We start from the raw sequence: 18,327 nt of genomic DNA, 5'->3' as shown, positions 1-18,327 counted from the left end.
AAAAGCTAACCTTTGCTTTCCTGACTGACTGCGTGTATTGGTTCCTGACTTCCCTGAACAGTTGCATATCTCGGGGACTATGCGATGCTATTGCAGTCTGCCACAGGATGTTTTTGTGCTGGACAAGGGCAGTCAGGTCTGGAGTAAACCAAGGGCTATATCTGTTCTTAGTTCTGCATTTTTTTGACTGGGGCATACTTCTCTAAGATGGTGAGGAAATTACTTTTAAAGAATGACCAGGCATCCTCGACTGACGGGATGAGGTCAATATCCTTCCAGGATACCAGATCGATTAGAAAGGCCTGCTCGCAGAAGTGTTTTAGGGAGCGCTTGACAGTGATGAGGGGTGGTCGTTTGACCGCAGATACAGACAATGAGGCAGTGATCGTTGAGAACCTGATTGAAAACAGCGGAGGTGTATTTGGAGGGCAAGTTGGTCAGGATAATGTCTGAGGGTGCCCATGTTAACAAATTTAGGGTTGTACCTGGTGGGTTCGTGTGAGATTGAGGGAATCTAGTTTAGATTGTAGGACTACCGGGGTGTTAAGCATATCCCAGTTTAGGTTAACTGACAGAACAAACTCTCTGAAGCTAGATGGGGGGGTGATCAATTCACAAATGGTGTCCAGGGCACAGCTGGGAGCGGAGGGGGATCGATAGCAGTGAGAGACTTATTTCTGGAGTGGTTCATTATTAAAATTAGAAGTTCAAACTGTTTGGGTATAGACCTGGAAAGTATTATAGAACTTTGCAGGCTATCTCTGCAGTAGATTGCAACTCCTCCCCGTTTGGCAGTTCTATCTTGACGGAAAATAATGTAGCTGGGTATGGAAATCTCAAAATTATTGGTGGCCTTCCAAAGCCAGGATTCAGATTCGGCAAGGACATCAGGGTTGGCGGAGTGTGCTAAAGCAGTGAGTAAAACACACTTAGGGAGGAGGCTTCTGATGTTGACATGCATGAAACCAAGGCTTTTTCGATCACAGAAGTCAACAAATGAGGGTGCCCGGGGACACGCAGGGCCTGTGTTTACCTCCACATCACCCGAGGAACAGAGGAGGAGTAGGATGAGGGTACGGCTAAAGGCTATCAAAACTGGTCGCCTAGAGCGTTGGACAAAGAATAAAAGGAGCAGATTTCTGGGCGTGGTAGAATAGATTCAGGGCATAATGTGCAGACTGGTATGGTGGGGTGCGGGTACAGCGGAGGTAAGCCCAGGCACTGAGTGATAATAAGAGAGGTTGTATCTCTGGATAAGCTGGTTATAATGTGTGAGGTAACCGCATGTGTGGGAGGTGTGACAAAGGAGGTATCAGAGGTATAATGAGTGGAACTAGGGGCTCCGCAGTAAACTAAAACAATGATCACTAACCTAAACAACAGTATACAAGGCATATTGACATGAGAGAGACATACAGCGAGGCATAAGTAATCACAGGTGTTGATTTGGAGAGCTAACTAAGACAACGGGTGAGACAACAACGGCTAATCAGCTAAAACAACAACAGGTAAAATGGTGATGACTGGGCAGAGAGGGTCGGTTAACTACACACAGAACCCGAGTTTGTGGCTGGGGCCCGACAGATTTAAAAATAGTAATAATAATCAAAAACTTCAAGCCCAATAACCTTTTTTAATTGATCAAGCTATTCAAATTAACTTAAATTTACAGTTTTATTTTCTGTTTGTTCTTGCCTATTATTTTGCCAGTTGACCTTACTGCTACTTTTTATTATCTGGAAGACTGCCCTGTGTACTTAAACCCTTGTTCTGAATAGGGTGGTTACAAAATAGCTATCTTGGTGAAAAGTCTCTTTTTAAAACTACTGTACTCCCATGACCTGCTCTCCCCTCCTACAGAGGTTTGATGAACTCCTTCAGTTGGCCTCGAAGGGGCAGCACACAAATGTTGACATGTTGGTCAAAGACATCTACGGGGGATCTTATGGGTCCTTGGGCTTGACTGGGGACCTTATTGCAAGCAGCTTTGGAAAATCTGCTACTCCTGACAAAGGTAAAGAGAATAGAGCATTTGCAGTACTTTTACTCTTTACCCCATGACATGTTTTTCATGGTACTGTCTTCAGGAGCAGACTCCCTGGCATGCTATCTACTGTAATATAGGCTACATTCCTGTTGAGCACTAACTGATTGATGACCTCTTACCCAGTTACTGTGACCTTGTCCCCTGTAGGCTGGTTGGTTACTGTTACTGTTGAGAAATGTAGACGAGGCAGCCAGCCATGGCAAAGAAAGCAACTAATTCACTCTATTAGGTCATTCATATGTATCATGTAGGTCATTCATGTGTATCATGTAGTGCCAATAATACCGGTCACAAACTACCTATACATAAACCACACTGTACGTACGTACTTCAATGTGACCTGGGCTTGTTGATGAGTTATGTTTCTGGTGCTTCACTTGGCTGTATGTTGACATACCTTTTACTTTTGTCTCCTCCTGAATTAGAGTTCTCTAAAGAAGACATGGCTAAGAGCCTGCTCCATATGATCAGCAATGACATTGGGCAGCTGGCTTGCCTCTATGCCCGGCTCCACAACTTGACCAGGGTCTACTTTGGGGGTTTCTTCATCCGAGGACACCCTGTCACTATGCACACCATCACTTACAGCATCAACTTCTTCACCAAGGCAAGCCCCCCCCACAATGTACCTCATTAACAAGCATGTCTTTCTCAATCCAGTTACATTTGATTGAGGTCTAGATTTAGCACTGACAGAACTGGATCTGATGGCAGCTGACTATAATCAGGTATGGGCCTAGTTCAGAGCTTGAAAAGCAGCAATCAAATCTGAACTGCACTATTCACACAGTACATAAACACTACATTTTAAGGTTTGTTTTATTAAATTAAGCATTTCAAATGTCATGCCTTGTGTGTAACAATGTAACATGGACAATTTTAGTTTAGAGCTTTTTCATTGTTAAAATGCCCCCCCCTCAACAACAAAAAGATCGAATACTAATGTCCGTTCGGATATCCGGATATTCGATTAACCGTGCTCCTCCCTAGTGGAGATGATACATAAACATTGATATGACATGTTTGATTGTATTGGGCTGATAGGCTACTTTTAAATGATGCAATCTATGAGCATAATTAGTTGGAAATGGTTCCATCTGAGTGGAGTTTTATATTGTGTTTTTGCAGGGTGAAGTCCAGGCACTCTTCCTGAGGCATGAAGGCTATCTGGGGACTATTGGAGCCTTCCTTAAGGGAGCAGAGGAAGACAGTAGGTCAAGATGCTTTCATCTATGGAGTTTCTTCTTGACAGAAAGTGGCACAGGAATCCATAGTTTATCACACCCTAGGTTTTGTAAGGATTTTCTTCTTGATGGGAAGTTCTTTTGTCTAATTCACTGTTATTTGTTGCGCTTTATCTAGATCCTAACCAGTACAGTTGGGGGGAGAACTATGCTGGGAGCTCTGGCCTTATGAGTACTTCTCCTGACCTGAACCCCATGCAACGTGCACGTAGTGGAACAGTAAGTCCATTGGAAAAGTTAAAATACTGAAAGGTCAGCACAAGACCACCAGGGTGCGCTCATAACCCACTTGTTATTTAATTTTGGTGTCATTTCATTGACCATTATAGCAATTCTCCCCGCTCTCAGCCTGAGATTGTGGATTTTATCTTTTCTATGGAAATGTCACCAACGCTGTCCTTTTAAAATCCACGGGCCTGGTATGAGGCATTCATTGATCTTTTCTGTCTAACATTTTGTTTTAATTTCTTCTCTTCATATCCACAATCTTTTACCTCTGTTTACCTACTGTAAACCCTTCAGTTTTCCGTAAGTACTTCTCCATGCTTTGTGTGTAGTGGTTTGATTAGGGCTAAATGTTTCCTCATGATTCTGGCTTTGTAGCTACCAGCTTGCCAAGCATTCACATTCACAATGGGTTAAATAAGGTTTCAGAGAGACAGCTGTGGCATTGTAACTGCTATATGCCAGCCTTTTCCTTTATTGCATAACAGCCTTTGAAGTGTTGCTCTATGTAGTCATGGTTTAAATTGAGCTGTAACATGTTATAACCAACCTTATAGTCAACCAACCTGTGTGACACTGTGGAGAATAGTAGGGCAGGTCTGTTCACCTTATAAATTGTGCATGAAATCATACTCACTGCACAGATGTGACTGGTGTGAGGTGGTGTACTATATTTTTTAAATCAAATCAAATCAAATCAAATTTTATTTGTCACATACACATGGTTAGCAGATGTTAATGCGAGTGTAGCGAAATGCTTGTGCTTCTAGTTCCGACAATGCAGTAATAACGAGCAAGTAATCTAACTAACAATTCCAAAAAAAAACTACTGTCTTATACACAGTGTAAGGGGATAAAGAATATGTACATAAGGATATATGAATGAGTGATGGTACAGAGCAGCATAGGCAAGATACAGTAGATGATATCGAGTACAGTATATACATATGAGATAAGTATGTAAACCAAGTGGCATAGTTAAAGTGGCTAGTGATACATGTATTACATAAGGATGCAGTCGATGATATAGAGTACAGTATCAACGTATGCATATGAGATGAACAATGTAGGGTAAGTAACATTATATAAGGTAGCATTGTTTAAAGTGACTAGTGATATATTTACATAATTTCCCATCAATTCCCATGATTAAAGTGGCTGGAGTAGAGTCAGTGTCATTGACAGTGTGTTGGCAGTAGCCACTCAATGTTAGTGGTGGCTGTTTAACAGTCTGATGGCCTTGAGATAGAAGCTGTTTTTCAGTCTCTCGGTCCCAGCTTTGATGCACCTGTACTGACCTCGCCTTCTGGATGACAGCGGGGTGAACAGGCAGTGGCTCGGGTGGTTGATGTCCTTGATGATCTTTATGGCCTTCCTGTAGCATCGGGTGGTGTAGGTGTCCTGGAGGGCAGGTAGTTTGCCCCCGGTGATGCGTTGTGCAGACCTCACTACCCTCTGGAGAGCCTTACGGTTGAGGGCGGTGCAGTTGCCATACCAGGCGGTGATACAGCCCGCCAGGATGCTCTCGATTGTGCATCTGTAGAAGTTTGTGAGTGCTTTTGGTGACAAGCCGAATTTCTTCAGCCTCCTGAGGTTGAAGAGGCGCTGCTGCGCCTTCCTCACGATGCTGTCTGTGTGAGTGGACCAATTCAGTTTGTCTGTGATGTGTATGCCGAGGAACTTAAAACTTGCTACCCTCTCCACTACTGTTCCATCGATGTGGATGGGGGTGTTCCCTCTGCTGTTTCCTGAAGTCCACAATCATCTCCTTAGTTTTGTTGACGTTGAGTGTGAGGTTATTTTCCTGACACCACACTCCGAGGGCCCTCACCTCCTCCCTGTAGGCCGTCTCGTCGTTGTTGGTAATCAAGCCTACCACTGTTGTGTCGTCCGCAAACTTGATGATTGAGTTGGAGGCGTGCATGGCCACGCAGTCGTGGGTGAACAGGGAGTACAGGAGGGGGCTCAGAACGCACCCTTGTGGGGCCCCAGTGTTGAGGATCAGCGGGGAGGAGATGTTGTTGCCTACCCTCACCACCTGGGGGCGGCCCGTCAGGAAGTCCAGTACCCAGTTGCACAGGGCGGGGTCGAGACCCAGGGTCTCGAGCTTGATGACGAGCTTGGAGGGTACTATGGTGTTGAATGCCGAGCTGTAGTCGATGAACAGCATTCTCACATAGGTATTCCTCTTGTCCAGATGGGTTAGGGCAGTGTGCAGTGTGGTTGAGATTGCATCGTCTGTGGACCTATTTGGGCGGTAAGCAAATTGGAGTGGGTCAAGGGTGTCAGGTAGGGTGGAGGTGATATGGTCCTTGACTAGTCTCTCAAAGCACTTCATGATGACGGATGTGAGTGCTACGGGGCGGTAGTCGTTTAGCTCAGTTACCTTAGCTTTCTTGGGAACAGGAACAATGGTGGCCCTCTTGAAGCATGTGGGAACAGCAGACTGGTATAGGGATTGGTTGAATATGTCCGTAAACACACCGGCCAGCTGGTCTGCGCATGCTCTGAGGGCGCGGCTGGGGATGCCGTCTGGGCCTGCAGCCTTGCGAGGGTTAACACGTTTAAATGTCTTACTCACTTCGGCTGCAGTGAAGGAGAGACCGCATGATTCCGTTGCAGGCCGTGTCAGTGGCACTGTATTGTCCTCAAAGCGGGCAAAAAGTTATTTAGTCTGCCTGGGAGCAAGACATCCTGGTCCGTGACTGGGCTGGGTTTCTTCCTGTAGTCCGTGATTGACTGTAGACCCTGCCACATACCTCTTGTGTCTGAGCCGTTGAATTGAGATTCTACTTTGTCTCTGTACTGGCGCTTAGCTTGTTTGATAGCCTTGCGGAGGGAATAGCTGCACTGTTTGTATTCAGTCATGTTACCAGACACCTTGCCCTGATTAAAAGCAGTGGTTCGTGCCTTCAGTTTCACACGAATGCTGCCATCAATCCACGGTTTCTGGTTAGGGAATGTTTTAATCGTTGCTATGGGAACGACATCTTCAACGCACGTTCTAATGAACTCGCACACCGTATCAGCGTATTCGTCAATGTTGTTGTCTGACGCAATACGAAACATCTCCCAGTCCACGTGATGGAAGCAGTCTTGGAGTGTGGAGTCAGCTTGGTCGGACCAGCGTTGGACAGACCTCAGCGTGGGAGCTTCTTGTTTTAGTTTCTGTCTGTAGGCAGGGATCAACAAAATGGAGTCGTGGTCAGCTTTTCCGAAAGGGGGCGGGGCAGGGCCTTATATGCATCGCGGAAGTTAGAGTAACAATGATCCAGGGTCTTTCCACCCCTGGTTGCGCAATCAATATGCTGATAAAATTTAGGGAGTCTTGTTTTCAGATTAGCCTTGTTAAAATCCCCAGCTACAATGAATGCAGCCTCCGGATAAATCGTTTCCAGTTTGCAGAGAGTTAAATAAAGTTCGTTCAGAGCCATCGATGTGTCTGCTTGGGGGGGATATATACGGCTGTGATTATAATCGAAGAGAATTCTCTTGGTAGATAATGCGGTCTACATTTGATTGTGAGGAATTCTAAATCAGGTGAACAGAAGGATTTGAGTTCCTGTATGTTTCCTTCATCACACCATGTCACGTTGGCCATAAGGCATACGCCCCCGCCCGTCTTCTTACCAGAGAGATGTTTGTTTCTGTCGGCGCGATGCGTGGAGAAACCCGCTGGCTGCACCGCTTCGGATTGCGTCTCTCCGGTGAGCCATGTTTCCGTGAAGCAGAGAACGTTACAGTCTCTGATGTCCCTCTGGAATGCTACCCTTGCTCGGATTTCATCAACCTTGTTGTCAAGAGACTGGACATTGGCAAGAAGAATGCTGGGGAGTGGTGCACGATGTGCCCGTCTCCGGAGTCTGACCAGAAGACCGCTTCGTTTCCCTCTTTTTCTGAGTCGTTTTTTTTTTGGTCGCTGCATGTGATCCACTCGGTTACACTGGTTGTAAGGCAGAACTCAGGATCCGCATCGCGAAAAACATATTCTTGGTCGTACTGATGGTGAGTTGACGCTGATCTTATATTCAGTAGTTCTTGTCGGCTGTATGTAAAGAAACCTAAGATGACCTGGGGTACTAGTGTAAGAAATAACACGTAAAAAAACAAAAAACTGCATAGTTTCCTAGGAACGCGAAGCGAGGCGGCCATCTCTGTCGGCGCCGGAACTCCAGTGATACTATAATGTTGATGCGTGTGTCCACTGCCCACTAACAGTGTGGAGTTTGACACAATGTTATTCTCAACTCACTGACCACCTAGGGGGCATAGTGAAAACATATTGGAGTTTAGCTATGTTTGAAGGAGTCGTTTCACTTTTATTGGGTTGTTTAGCAACAAAACCGATGCGTGCGCAACTTTGGGGCAAAACAGACTGGGTTGGCTTATGTTCAAAGGATTATTGACAACATGTAAACTCCCTCTTCAAATTAGGGCTAATTTGAAAAGCTGTTACAAAGAGGACATTGTATTATTTCTTTGTACTCCCTGGCGAAGGCCATGCTGCTGTAACGCGTCTGATTTATGATTATTTATTTTTTTACATTGAACATGCCAAACAAATAAAGGCATTTTAATTAATTATATGGAGTGCCTTGGTCCTCCTTTCTTTTTGATAATATGTCAACTATATTTGGCCTCCAAATATTTATTGAAAACATAAATGTGCACAATAAGCACTTGCTTTCTCTCAAATACATCGTTACAGTTGTTGGTTAGCTTACTAATGAATTTTAGCCATATTAGCATGGATATGTCATTACTCAAAACACCTCAAAACAAGACCTGGTATCAAGAACAAGATACAACTGGCTGAAACGAGTCGCCTATGAGTCCCCACATCAAATTGTTTTGGTCACATACACATGGTTAGCAGATTTTAATGCGAGTTTTGCGAAATGCTTGTGCTTCTAGTTCCGACAGTGCAGTAATATCTAACAATTCCCCAACAACTACCTAATTTCATCCCTTTAGATGTGTGTGTACATGGATAAGCGATGGCCAAGTGGCATAGGTAAGATGTAGTATATACATATGAGATGAATAATGAAAGATATGTAAACATTATTAAAGTGACTAGTGAGTCTCTATGTTGGCAGCAGCTTCTGAGTTAGTGATTGCTTTTTAGCAGTCTGATGGCCTTGAGATGGAAGCTGTTTTTCAGTCTCTCGGTTTCAGCTTTGATGCACCTGTACTGACCTCGCCTTCTGGGTGGTAGCGAGGTGAACAGGCAGTGGCTCGGATGGTTGTTGTCCTTGATCTTTTTGGCCATTCCTGTGACATCGGGTGCTGTAGGTGTCCTGGAGGGCATGTAGTTTGCCCCTAGTAATGCATTGTGCAGACCACACCTACCTCTGGAGAGCCTTGCGGTTGAGGGTGGTGCAGTTGCTGTACCAAGCGGTGATATAGCCTGACAGGATGCTCCCAATTGTGCATCTGTAAAAGTTTGTCAGGGTTTTAGGGTGAGCCTTCACCACACTGTCTGTGTGGGTGGAACTTTTCAGTTTGTCTGTGTACGCCGAGGAACTTGAAGCTTTCCACCTTCTCCACTACTGTCCCTTCGTTGTGGATATGGGGCTGCTCCCTTGGCTGTTTCCTGAAGTCCACGATCATCTCCTTGTTGTTGACGTTGAGTGAGAGGTTTTCCTCACACCACACTCAGATTGCCTTCACCTCCCTGTAGGCTGTCTCGTCATTGTTGGTAATCAAGCCCACTACTGTTGTGTCGTCTGCAACCTTGATGATTGAGTTGGAGGTGTGCATGGCCACGCAGTCATGGGTGAACAGGGAGTACAGGAGTGTGCTGAGCACGCACCCTTGTGGGGCCCCAGTTTTGAGGGTCAGTGAAGTGGCAATGTTTCTTACCTTCACCACCTGGGGGCCGGCCCATCAAAGTCCAGGACCCAATTGCATAGGACAGGGTTGTGACCCAGGGCCTCCAGCTTAATGATGAGCTTGGAGGGTACCATGGTGTTGAATGCTGAGCTGTAGTCAATGAACAGCATTTTTACATAGGTATTCCTCTTGTCCAGATGGTATAGGACAGTGTGCATGCGATTGCATCGTCTGGACCTGTTGGGGCGGTCTGCAAACTGAAGTGGGTCTAGGGTGGCAGGTAAGGTAGAGGTGATATGATCATTGACTAGTCTCTCTCAGCACTTCATGATGCCGAGGGGGGGGGGGTGCAAGCCGAAGATGGCAGCATCGTGTTGTGGGGTGCTTTGCTGCAGGACGGACTGGTGCGCTTCACAAAATAGATGGCTTCATGAGGAAAGGAAAATTATGTGGATATATTGAAGCAACATCTCAAGACGTGAGTCAGGAAGTTAAAGCTTCGCAAATGGGTCTTCCAAATGGACAATGACACCAAGCATACTTCCAAAGTTATGGCAAAATGGCTTAAGGACAACAAAGTACAGGTATTGGGGTGGCCATCACAATGCCCTGACCTCAATCCTGTAGAAAATTGGTGGGCAGAACTGAAGAAGCGTGTGTGAGCAATGAGGCCTACAAACCGGACTCAGTTACACCATCTCTGTCAGGAGGAATGGGCCAAAATTACATTTATTGTGGAAGGCTACCCGAAACGTTTGATCCAAGTTAAACATTTTAAAAGGCAACGCTACCAAATACTAATTGAGTTTATGTAAACTTCTGACCCACTGGGAATGTGATGAAAGAAATAAAACCTGAAATTAATAATTACTATTATTATTTACTACTATTATTCTGACATTTCACGTTCTTAAAATAAAGTGGTGATCCTAACTGACCTAAGTCATGGAATTTTTACTAGGATTAAATGTCAGGAGTTGTGAAAAACTGAGTTTAAATGTAATTGGCTAAGGTGTATGTAAACTTCCGACTTCAACTGTAGATCGGTGTTATTCTCTGAGGCTGCCCGGAACATTTCCCAGTCCTCGTGATCAAAACAATCGGGAAGCGTGGATTCCGATTGGTCAGAACAGCGTTGAACGTTCTAGTCATGGGTACATCTTGTTTGAGTTTCTGCCTATAGGACTGTAGGAGCAAGGTGGAGTCGTGGTCGGATATGTTGACAAGGCAGTTTCTTGTCATTGTTGCTGGCTATCTAACCATTCAAAATCATACCACACAGCCTTTTACCCCTGCGATATGCATTTTGCTGGCGTTGTCATTATGTACAGTGCTCATTTTGTCTCCTCTTCGGCTTCAGTTTGACATGTTGGAGATGGACCGTTTGGAGAGGCAGCTGGTGAATCTGCCCCTGCTGCAGGACCCGTCCTCCTACATCCCAGACACAGTGGACCTCTCAGAGGACGCCCTTGCACGGGAGTACTGGCTCTACTGCTTCGAGGAGGCCCTGGATGGGGTAAGAGACAGAGAACCTGCCACTGGTCTATTAATCAATATACACACATTGCATTATGCATTGACAGGGAGTCCTTATCCTGGTCACTTTTGAAACAGTTGATCTGGGCAATGTGCTTTGGATAGGTGGTGAAGAGAGCTGTTGCCAGCCAGCCTGATCTTCCAGAGGCCGCTGAACGAGCAGAGAAGTTCCGTCACAAGTACCAGCACAAGCTTCAGACCCTCCGCCACCAGCCTTTGTAAGGGGAGCCACAGGATCTGAATGCCACAGCTGCAGATAGATTTCAAAGGCTGTTAAACCAACTAGAGCATAACACGGTTCCTTGATAATTTATAGATGCTTGTCTCCAAAGGCCTCTTATTAGTGGATGAGTGACTCTTGTAGATGAAGTCTCACTGTTCCCTCACCAATCTGTATGTGTTTATCTGCTAATGTAGAGTACTTCTCTTCTCACCTCTAGTGCTTATGGATCCCTCACTGTAAGAAGTCTGTTAGACACAAGAGAACACTGTTTAAACGAGTTCAACTTCCCTGACCCATACTCAAAGGTTTGAGTGGTTCTATAGCTCTTTCCTATAAAACTATTTTTCTCTATTGTTGTTCATTGTTCCAATAAATGTTCTAATGCTACTCTTTTTCTGGAATTGATGTACCTTGAATGATGAGTAGTTCATCTGATGAAGCTTTCAAGTGTCATCTTGTGTGCCTTTTAATGTAATTTCATGTCCACTTGCCTTGATTAGCATGAATTGCTAATGTTATAGATCATCTGTGAGAAGTGGGAGGAAGCTGTTGTCTCAGTGCTGTGTCTCCACCCCTCCCACAGATCAAGCAGGGGGAGAACGACCTGGCCCTCAAGTACTTCCAGAAGGCAGTCAAGTCCCTGGGGGAGCTGAGCTGGGAGCAGAGGCAGTTTGCCCTGGTCAGGGGCCTCCTGGCTGGGAACGTCTTTGATTGGGGAGCCAAGGCTGTATCGGAGTGAGTCTTAATGAGGCTGCATTCTGTGCACTCCTAAACTTGGGACTTTGAAGGATATTATTAGGACTAAAATTCTGGTCATATACAGTGCATTAGGAAGGTTTTCTGACCCCTTGACATTTTCCACTTTGTTACATTACAGCCTTATTCTAAAACAGATTACATTTTTTCCCTCAAATCTACACACAATATCCCATAATGACAAATCAAAAACAGGTTTAGAAATGTTTGCAAATGTATTAAAAATAAAAACTGAAATCACATTCACATAAGAATTCAGACCCTTTACTCAGTACTTTGTTGAAGCACCTTTGGCCATGATTACAACACAGAGTCTTCTTTGGTGTGATGCTTCAAGCTTAGCACTACTGTATTTGGAGAGTTTCTCCTATTCTTCTCTGCAGATCCTCTCAAGCACTGTCAGGTAGGCTGGGGAGCGTCGCTGCACAGCTTTCTTCAGGAGAGATGTTCGATCGGGTTGAAGTCCGGGCCCTAGCTGGGCCCCTCAAGGACATTGAGACTTTTCCCGAAGCACAATTGATTGGATTCCACCTGTGGAAAATTGTATTGATTGGACATGATTTGGAAAGGTACACCTGGTTATATAAGCTCCCACAGGTGACAGTGCATGTCAGAGCAAAAACCAAACCATGAGTTTGAAGGAATTGTCCGTAGAGCTCCGAGACAGGATTATGTCGAGACACAGATCTGGGGAAGGGTACCAAAACATTTCTGCAGCATTGAAAGGCCCCAAGAACACAGTGGCCTCCATTTAAATTGAAGAAGTTTGGAACCACCAAGACTCTTCGTAGAGCTGATCGCCCGGCCAAACTGAGCAATCGAGGGAGAAGGGCCTTGATAAGGGAGGTAACCGAGAACCCGATGGTCACTCTGACAAAGCTCCATAGTTCCTCTGTGGAAATTGGAGAACCTTCCAGAAGGACAAGCATCTCTGCAGAACTCCACCAATCAGGCCTTTATGGTAGAGTGGCCAGATAGAAGCCACTCTTCAATGAAACGCACATGACAGCCTGCTTGGAATTTGCCAAAAGGCACCTAAAGACTCTCAGACCATGAGAATCAAGATTCTCTGGTCTGATGAAACCAAGTTCGAATTCTTTGGTCTGTATGCCAAGCGTCACATCTGGAGGAAATCTGGCACCATCCCTACGATGAAGCATGGTGGTGGCAGCATCATGCTGTGGGGATGTTTTTCAGTGGCATGGACTGGGAGACTAGTCAGGATGGACTGGGAGACTAGTCAGGATTGAGGAAAAGATTAATGTACAAAGTACGGAGATCCTAAATGAAAACCTGCTCCAGAGCACTCAGGATCTTAGACTGGGGCGAAGGTACACATTTTAATCAGGATAATGACCCTAAGCCCACAGCCAAGACAACACCGGAGTGGTTTCGGGACAAGTCTCTGAATGTCTTTGAGTGGCCCAGCCAGAGCCCGGACTTTAACCCGATCGAACATCTCTGGAGAGACTTGAAAATAGCTGTGAAGTGACGCTCCTCATCCAACTTGACAGGGCTTGAGAGGATCTGCATAGAAGAATGGGAGAAACTCTCCAAATACAGGTGTGCCAAACTTGTAACATCATGCTCAAAGCTGTAATCACTGCCAAATGTTATTCAACAAAGCACTGAGTAAAGAGTGAACACTTGTTTTAATTTGATATTTCAGGGTTTTATTTTTACATTTCTAAAAACCTGTTTTTGCTTTGTCATTATGGGGTATTGTGTGTAGATTGATGAGGAAAAAAACAATTGAATCAACTTTAGAATAAAACTATAATGTCTGAGTACTTTCCGAATGCTCTGTGTATGTATGCATGTGTGTACATACAGTAGCAGTCAAACGTTTGGACACCTACTCATTCCAGGGTTTATTTATTTTTACTCTTTTCTACATTGTAGAATAATAGTGAAGACATCAACACTATGAAATAACTCGTATGGAATCATGTAGTAACCACAAGTGTTAAAACAAATCAAAATAATATTTTATATTTGAGATTCTTCAAAGTAGCCACCTTTTGCCTTGATGACAGCTTTGCACACTCTTGGCATTCTATCAAGCAGGAATTAACAGGTTAAGTTATTTGAGGAATTTATTTCCTTAATGCGTTTGAGACAATAAGTTTGACAAGGTAGTGGTGGTATACAGAAGATAACCCTATTCGGTAGAAGACCAAGTCCATATTATGGCAAGGACAGCTCAAATAAGGAAAAGAAACGACAGTCCATTGTTCAATCCGGAAAATTTCGAGAACTTTTAAAGTTTTTACAAGTGCAGTCGCAAAAACCATCAAGCGCTATGACGAAACTGGCTCTCATGAGGACCGCCACAGGAAAACAAGACCCAGAGTTACCTCTGCTGCAGAGGATAAATTCATTAGATTAGCTGCATCTCAGATTGCAGTCCAAATAAATGCTTCAGAGTTCCAGTAACGGACACATCTCAACATCAACTGTTCAGAGGAGAATGCGTGAATCAGGCCTTCATCGTCGACTTGCATTCGAAGAAACCACTACTAAAAGACACCAGTAAGAAGAAGAGACTTGCTTGGGCCAAGAAACACGAGCAATGCACATTAGACCAGTGGAAATCTGTCCTTTTGGTCCAAATGTTTTATTTTTGGTTCCAACTGCCGTGTCTTTTGTAAGTTGAACGGATGATCTCCGCATGTGATTCCCACCGTGAAGCATGGAGGAGGTGGTGTGATGGTGTTTGCTGGTGACACTGCCAGTGATTTATTTAGAATTTAAGGCACACTTTACCATCATGGCTACCACAGCATTCTGCAGTGATACACCATCCAGTTTGCGTGGGACTTAGTGGGACTATCATTTGTTTTTCAACAGGACAATTATCCAACAAACCTCCAGGCTGTGTCAGGGCTATTTTACCAAGAAAGAGAGTGATAGACTGCTGCATCAGATGACCTGGCATCCACAATCACCTGACCTCAACCCAATTGAGATGGTTTGGGATGTGTTGGACCGCAGAGTGAAGGAAAAGCAGCCAACAAGTTCTCAGCATATGTGGGAACTCCTTCAAGACTTGGAAAAACATTCCTCATGAAGCTGGTTGAATGGCAAGAGTGTGCAAAGCTGTCAAGGCAAAGGGTGCCTACTTTGAAGAATCTAAAATATATTTTGATTGAACCTTTTTCGTTACTACGTGATTCTATATGTGTTATTTCATAGTTTTGATGTCTTCACTGTTATTCTACAATGTAGAAATAAAGAACAGCCCTGGAAGGAGTAGGTGTGTCAACTTTCGTCTGCTACTGTATATTTCAATTTTCTTGAAAATGTTGTGTTTTTAGATGAGCAAAGAATGTTGCTCATGCTCACATTTTCACTTGTAATAGTGTTCTGGAGTCTGATCCGGAGTTTGGCTTTGAACATGCAAAACTGCAGTTGGAAGGTATGAAAGCCCCTATTGGGTAAACATGTGTTTTATGTGTCCTGCATTTTATACTGCTGCTGCAACCTATACAGGCTACTTAATTATAGTCCCTTTTTCTCCATAGAGCGGCCGTGGCTTGTGGATGCCTATGACCAATGGCTCAAGAGACTGAAGGTAAGAATTTAAACTGTTTCCTGATGATGAAGTGTTTCAAAGTTGTTATTATATTAGCTGCATTTGGTTTATGGGCCACATCCTAACTTAAGATCCATAGAAGTTGTGTGCCTGGATCTCAAGTTAGGATTTGGCACAAATATGTATATGACTTGATGCTGTGGAACAGTAATTGAATACCATGCCTGCTGGCTTTCTTTTCCAGGGCCCACCTCATAAGTGTGCATTGTTTTTCGTAGATAATAGTGGAATAGACATCATACTTGGAGTGTTCCCATTTGTCAGAGAGCTTCTCTGCAGGGGAACAGAGGTAAGAAGCTACACAGTCCTTCCAATCATCTGAAAAGCTGTCACTTGTACCACCCATTCAAATATACACAGGATTTAATAAAACACAATGAATACAGCAAGATTTCCCTTTTTCTTCATTTGACCCCCTGCTATGTTGTTTTCCAGGTTGTCCTTGCCAGCAACTCTAGCCCAGCTCTGAATGATGTAACAAACAGTGAGCTGCAGATCTTGACTGAAAGAATAGCTGCAATGGATTTAGTCATACAGTGAGTATTTAAGTCTTTTGGCACTGCATTTATGGATGTAAAAGAGGATAGTAATGATGTGTTTTTTTTGTTTTCCTATACCAGCATGTCAATGTCCATTTAATTTGTTTTGCAGGTCTGCTGTGAAGGAGGACAGGCTGACGCTAGTCCAGAGTGGCTCCAGCTCTCCTTGCTTAGATTTGAGGTCTGTTTTATTTCTTAAGCGTTCATTATATTTCAATGTAACATACCCTTGTTAACTATGTTTAAAAACATAACCTGAAGCAACATTTTTAAGTTTCTTTAGTAATTTCTGTTACATTTTTAAGGTAAATCCTCCCAAATGTGTGTTAATTTCTCTCTCCACCACAGCCGTCTTGACAAGGTGTTGGCTGGGGTTGTGCGAGAGCGCCATGTAGACCTGGTGATCATCGAGGGCATGGGCCGGGCCATCCACACCAACTACTACGCCATATTGAGCTGCGAGAGCCTCAAGATGGCTGTCATCAAGAACTCCTGGCTGGCTGACCGGCTGGGGGGCAAGCTCTTCAGCGTGGTCTTCAAGTATGAGGTGCCACCAGGCCACAAAACCACCACCCTGGATCATGTTCCAGTGACACCTTCATAATCTCTCTCTTTTGAAGTCTGATCATGGGACAGTTTGAGGTACTAGTTGGAGAGGTCCAGTTGGCTGTAATGGGGTTGATTTGACCACCTCGCGATGATTGTACAGGGAGGTGTTAAGATAATCAGTGGACTTGGGTTTATTTGAAAGCTTAGTGGGTTAAAGCAGAGTATAACATTGCTTTGTAACACCAGAATGTTTAAATGTCTTTATTTTTTTGAATATACAGCCATACTTTGCACCATGTTGCATGTTCTTGTAGATCACAGCTTAAATAATAGTTAAGGTATCAGAACAGACAACGGTTGTCAGTGGTAGAGGTGTGCACTCTTTGTAGATTGACTGTCAATGCTGGTGAGATACTCGACTGAGTGCATTTATAGACAGGTTATCATCAGTACCCTGCTGTTTACACACAGCATCCCAATGGTTACCATGACAACGTGTCCCTTTCAGTGGTGGAGATGCTTTGTGTGTGGCTTGCTACCAGGGTAATTACAGCAATCTGTGGTGAAGCAACACAAAAATATGGTAACTGTGCCTTAAGGTTGGAGTGATAAAAAACATAACTTGTTCAAAATGCAACCAACCTGGTTTAATTTCTGGTGTAGGGAAAGCATGGACGTTTGTTACCTTGGGCTACATGAGTGTCTTTTCTTTGATTCCAGGATTTGCTTCCATCACTGCCACTAGGTTAATTGAGATGATTTACTTAATTGTGTGATGATCATTGTCTGAGAAGCTAAAAATGTTGCTACTGGGAATTTGTTTGAAAAGAGTAGATAATAGCACTTTATTGATGGGGTTAAAATTATTCTTAAAATTCCAGAAGGTGGCAGTATTTTACTGTGAAATATGTTCCTCACAACCCAAATTAAATGTGAAGTATATTTTGTTCAATGGACGTTTTGAAAGTGTTGTGTCAAACTCAATGTGTATTTCAGGTAATTTTATTGCAAATGTTTAAGCCATCTTTGTGTCATTGTCATTTTGTTGGTAGCCTTAGTAAATTAGGTCTGCTTCCAAACAACTAAAACATTGAAGTTGTCAAACAGTAGGCTAACCACTGTCATTAACAAAATGTTGTGTAAAAGGGATTTACTTTCAATTCTTGAAAAGTTTAAACTAAGGCAATAACAGATCTGCTCTTTATTAAAGTAATGCTCTGGGTGATTGGAGGTGACAGTATTTGATGGTTAATTTACTTACTGATGATACTCATTCATACTATCTTTATCAAACCAGGTGTCTGAAATGTAGGTTGAGGTCTTGCTGTCCAAATGTTTCCATGGCTTTTTGCTTAACCTGTGAACTCACTTTGCGATATTGTATTATCTTTTGTGTATATACATGATAAATAAGTGTTAATATAATTAATTTGCGTTAAGAGTTCATGATGCTCCGAAATTATGGAAAGTATTTTGTTCTATTGACAATCACTTTGAATTAAATCTGAATATATTTTAATGCCGTTTGTCTTGTTTTTGGTGGGGGGGTAATTTTTTTAAATTTTAGGGAGTTCATGGGAGGGGAGTTTATACCAGCTAGTATACCACGCTCTGCTCTTGCCGGGGACACGGAGTAATATGCTAATAATGCACTGTGCCAAGCAGCAAGTCCTACTCCACAACATGCTGTACCTCTGCTTCTTCATTACCCTATACTGCCACATGCACGGATGCCAGTTCTTGAGTTCTACAATATTTTTTTTCTGTATTCTGTACAT

The 18,327-nt window shown here is 43.7% G+C and overlaps 1 protein-coding gene across 2 annotated transcripts in view; it reads left to right on the top strand.

The window, feature by feature from the left end:
• Positions 1-18,068, top strand: part of LOC112254489 (4'-phosphopantetheine phosphatase) — a 34,757-nt gene extending 16,689 nt beyond the window's left edge. Inside the window, exons 6-20 of one of the 2 annotated variants that reach the window (XM_024427149.2) lie at positions 1,861-2,014; positions 2,473-2,654; positions 3,176-3,257; positions 3,410-3,510; positions 3,814-3,819; positions 10,712-10,867; positions 10,993-11,105; positions 11,328-11,415; positions 11,694-11,845; positions 15,229-15,284; positions 15,391-15,440; positions 15,646-15,750; positions 15,897-15,997; positions 16,113-16,181; positions 16,349-18,068. In XM_024427149.2, coding sequence (XP_024282917.1) covers positions 1,861-2,014; positions 2,473-2,654; positions 3,176-3,257; positions 3,410-3,510; positions 3,814-3,819; positions 10,712-10,867; positions 10,993-11,105; positions 11,328-11,415; positions 11,694-11,845; positions 15,229-15,284; positions 15,391-15,440; positions 15,646-15,750; positions 15,897-15,997; positions 16,113-16,181; positions 16,349-16,604 — 1,671 coding nt within the window. In that variant the 3' untranslated portion in view covers positions 16,605-18,068. The remainder of the gene's footprint in view (positions 1-1,860; positions 2,015-2,472; positions 2,655-3,175; positions 3,258-3,409; positions 3,511-3,813; positions 3,820-10,711; positions 10,868-10,992; positions 11,106-11,327; positions 11,416-11,693; positions 11,846-15,228; positions 15,285-15,390; positions 15,441-15,645; positions 15,751-15,896; positions 15,998-16,112; positions 16,182-16,348) is intronic. The other variant, XM_024427150.2, reaches the window with a different exon arrangement.
• Positions 18,069-18,327: the final 259 nt, after the last annotated feature.

The sequence above is a fragment of the Oncorhynchus tshawytscha genome, linkage group LG07 (genome assembly GCF_018296145.1).
Source record: "Oncorhynchus tshawytscha isolate Ot180627B linkage group LG07, Otsh_v2.0, whole genome shotgun sequence".
NCBI lineage: Eukaryota > Metazoa > Chordata > Actinopteri > Salmoniformes > Salmonidae > Oncorhynchus > Oncorhynchus tshawytscha.
Note: the sequence above shows the minus strand (reverse complement) of the source record. Positions and strands in the feature narration are given on the sequence as shown.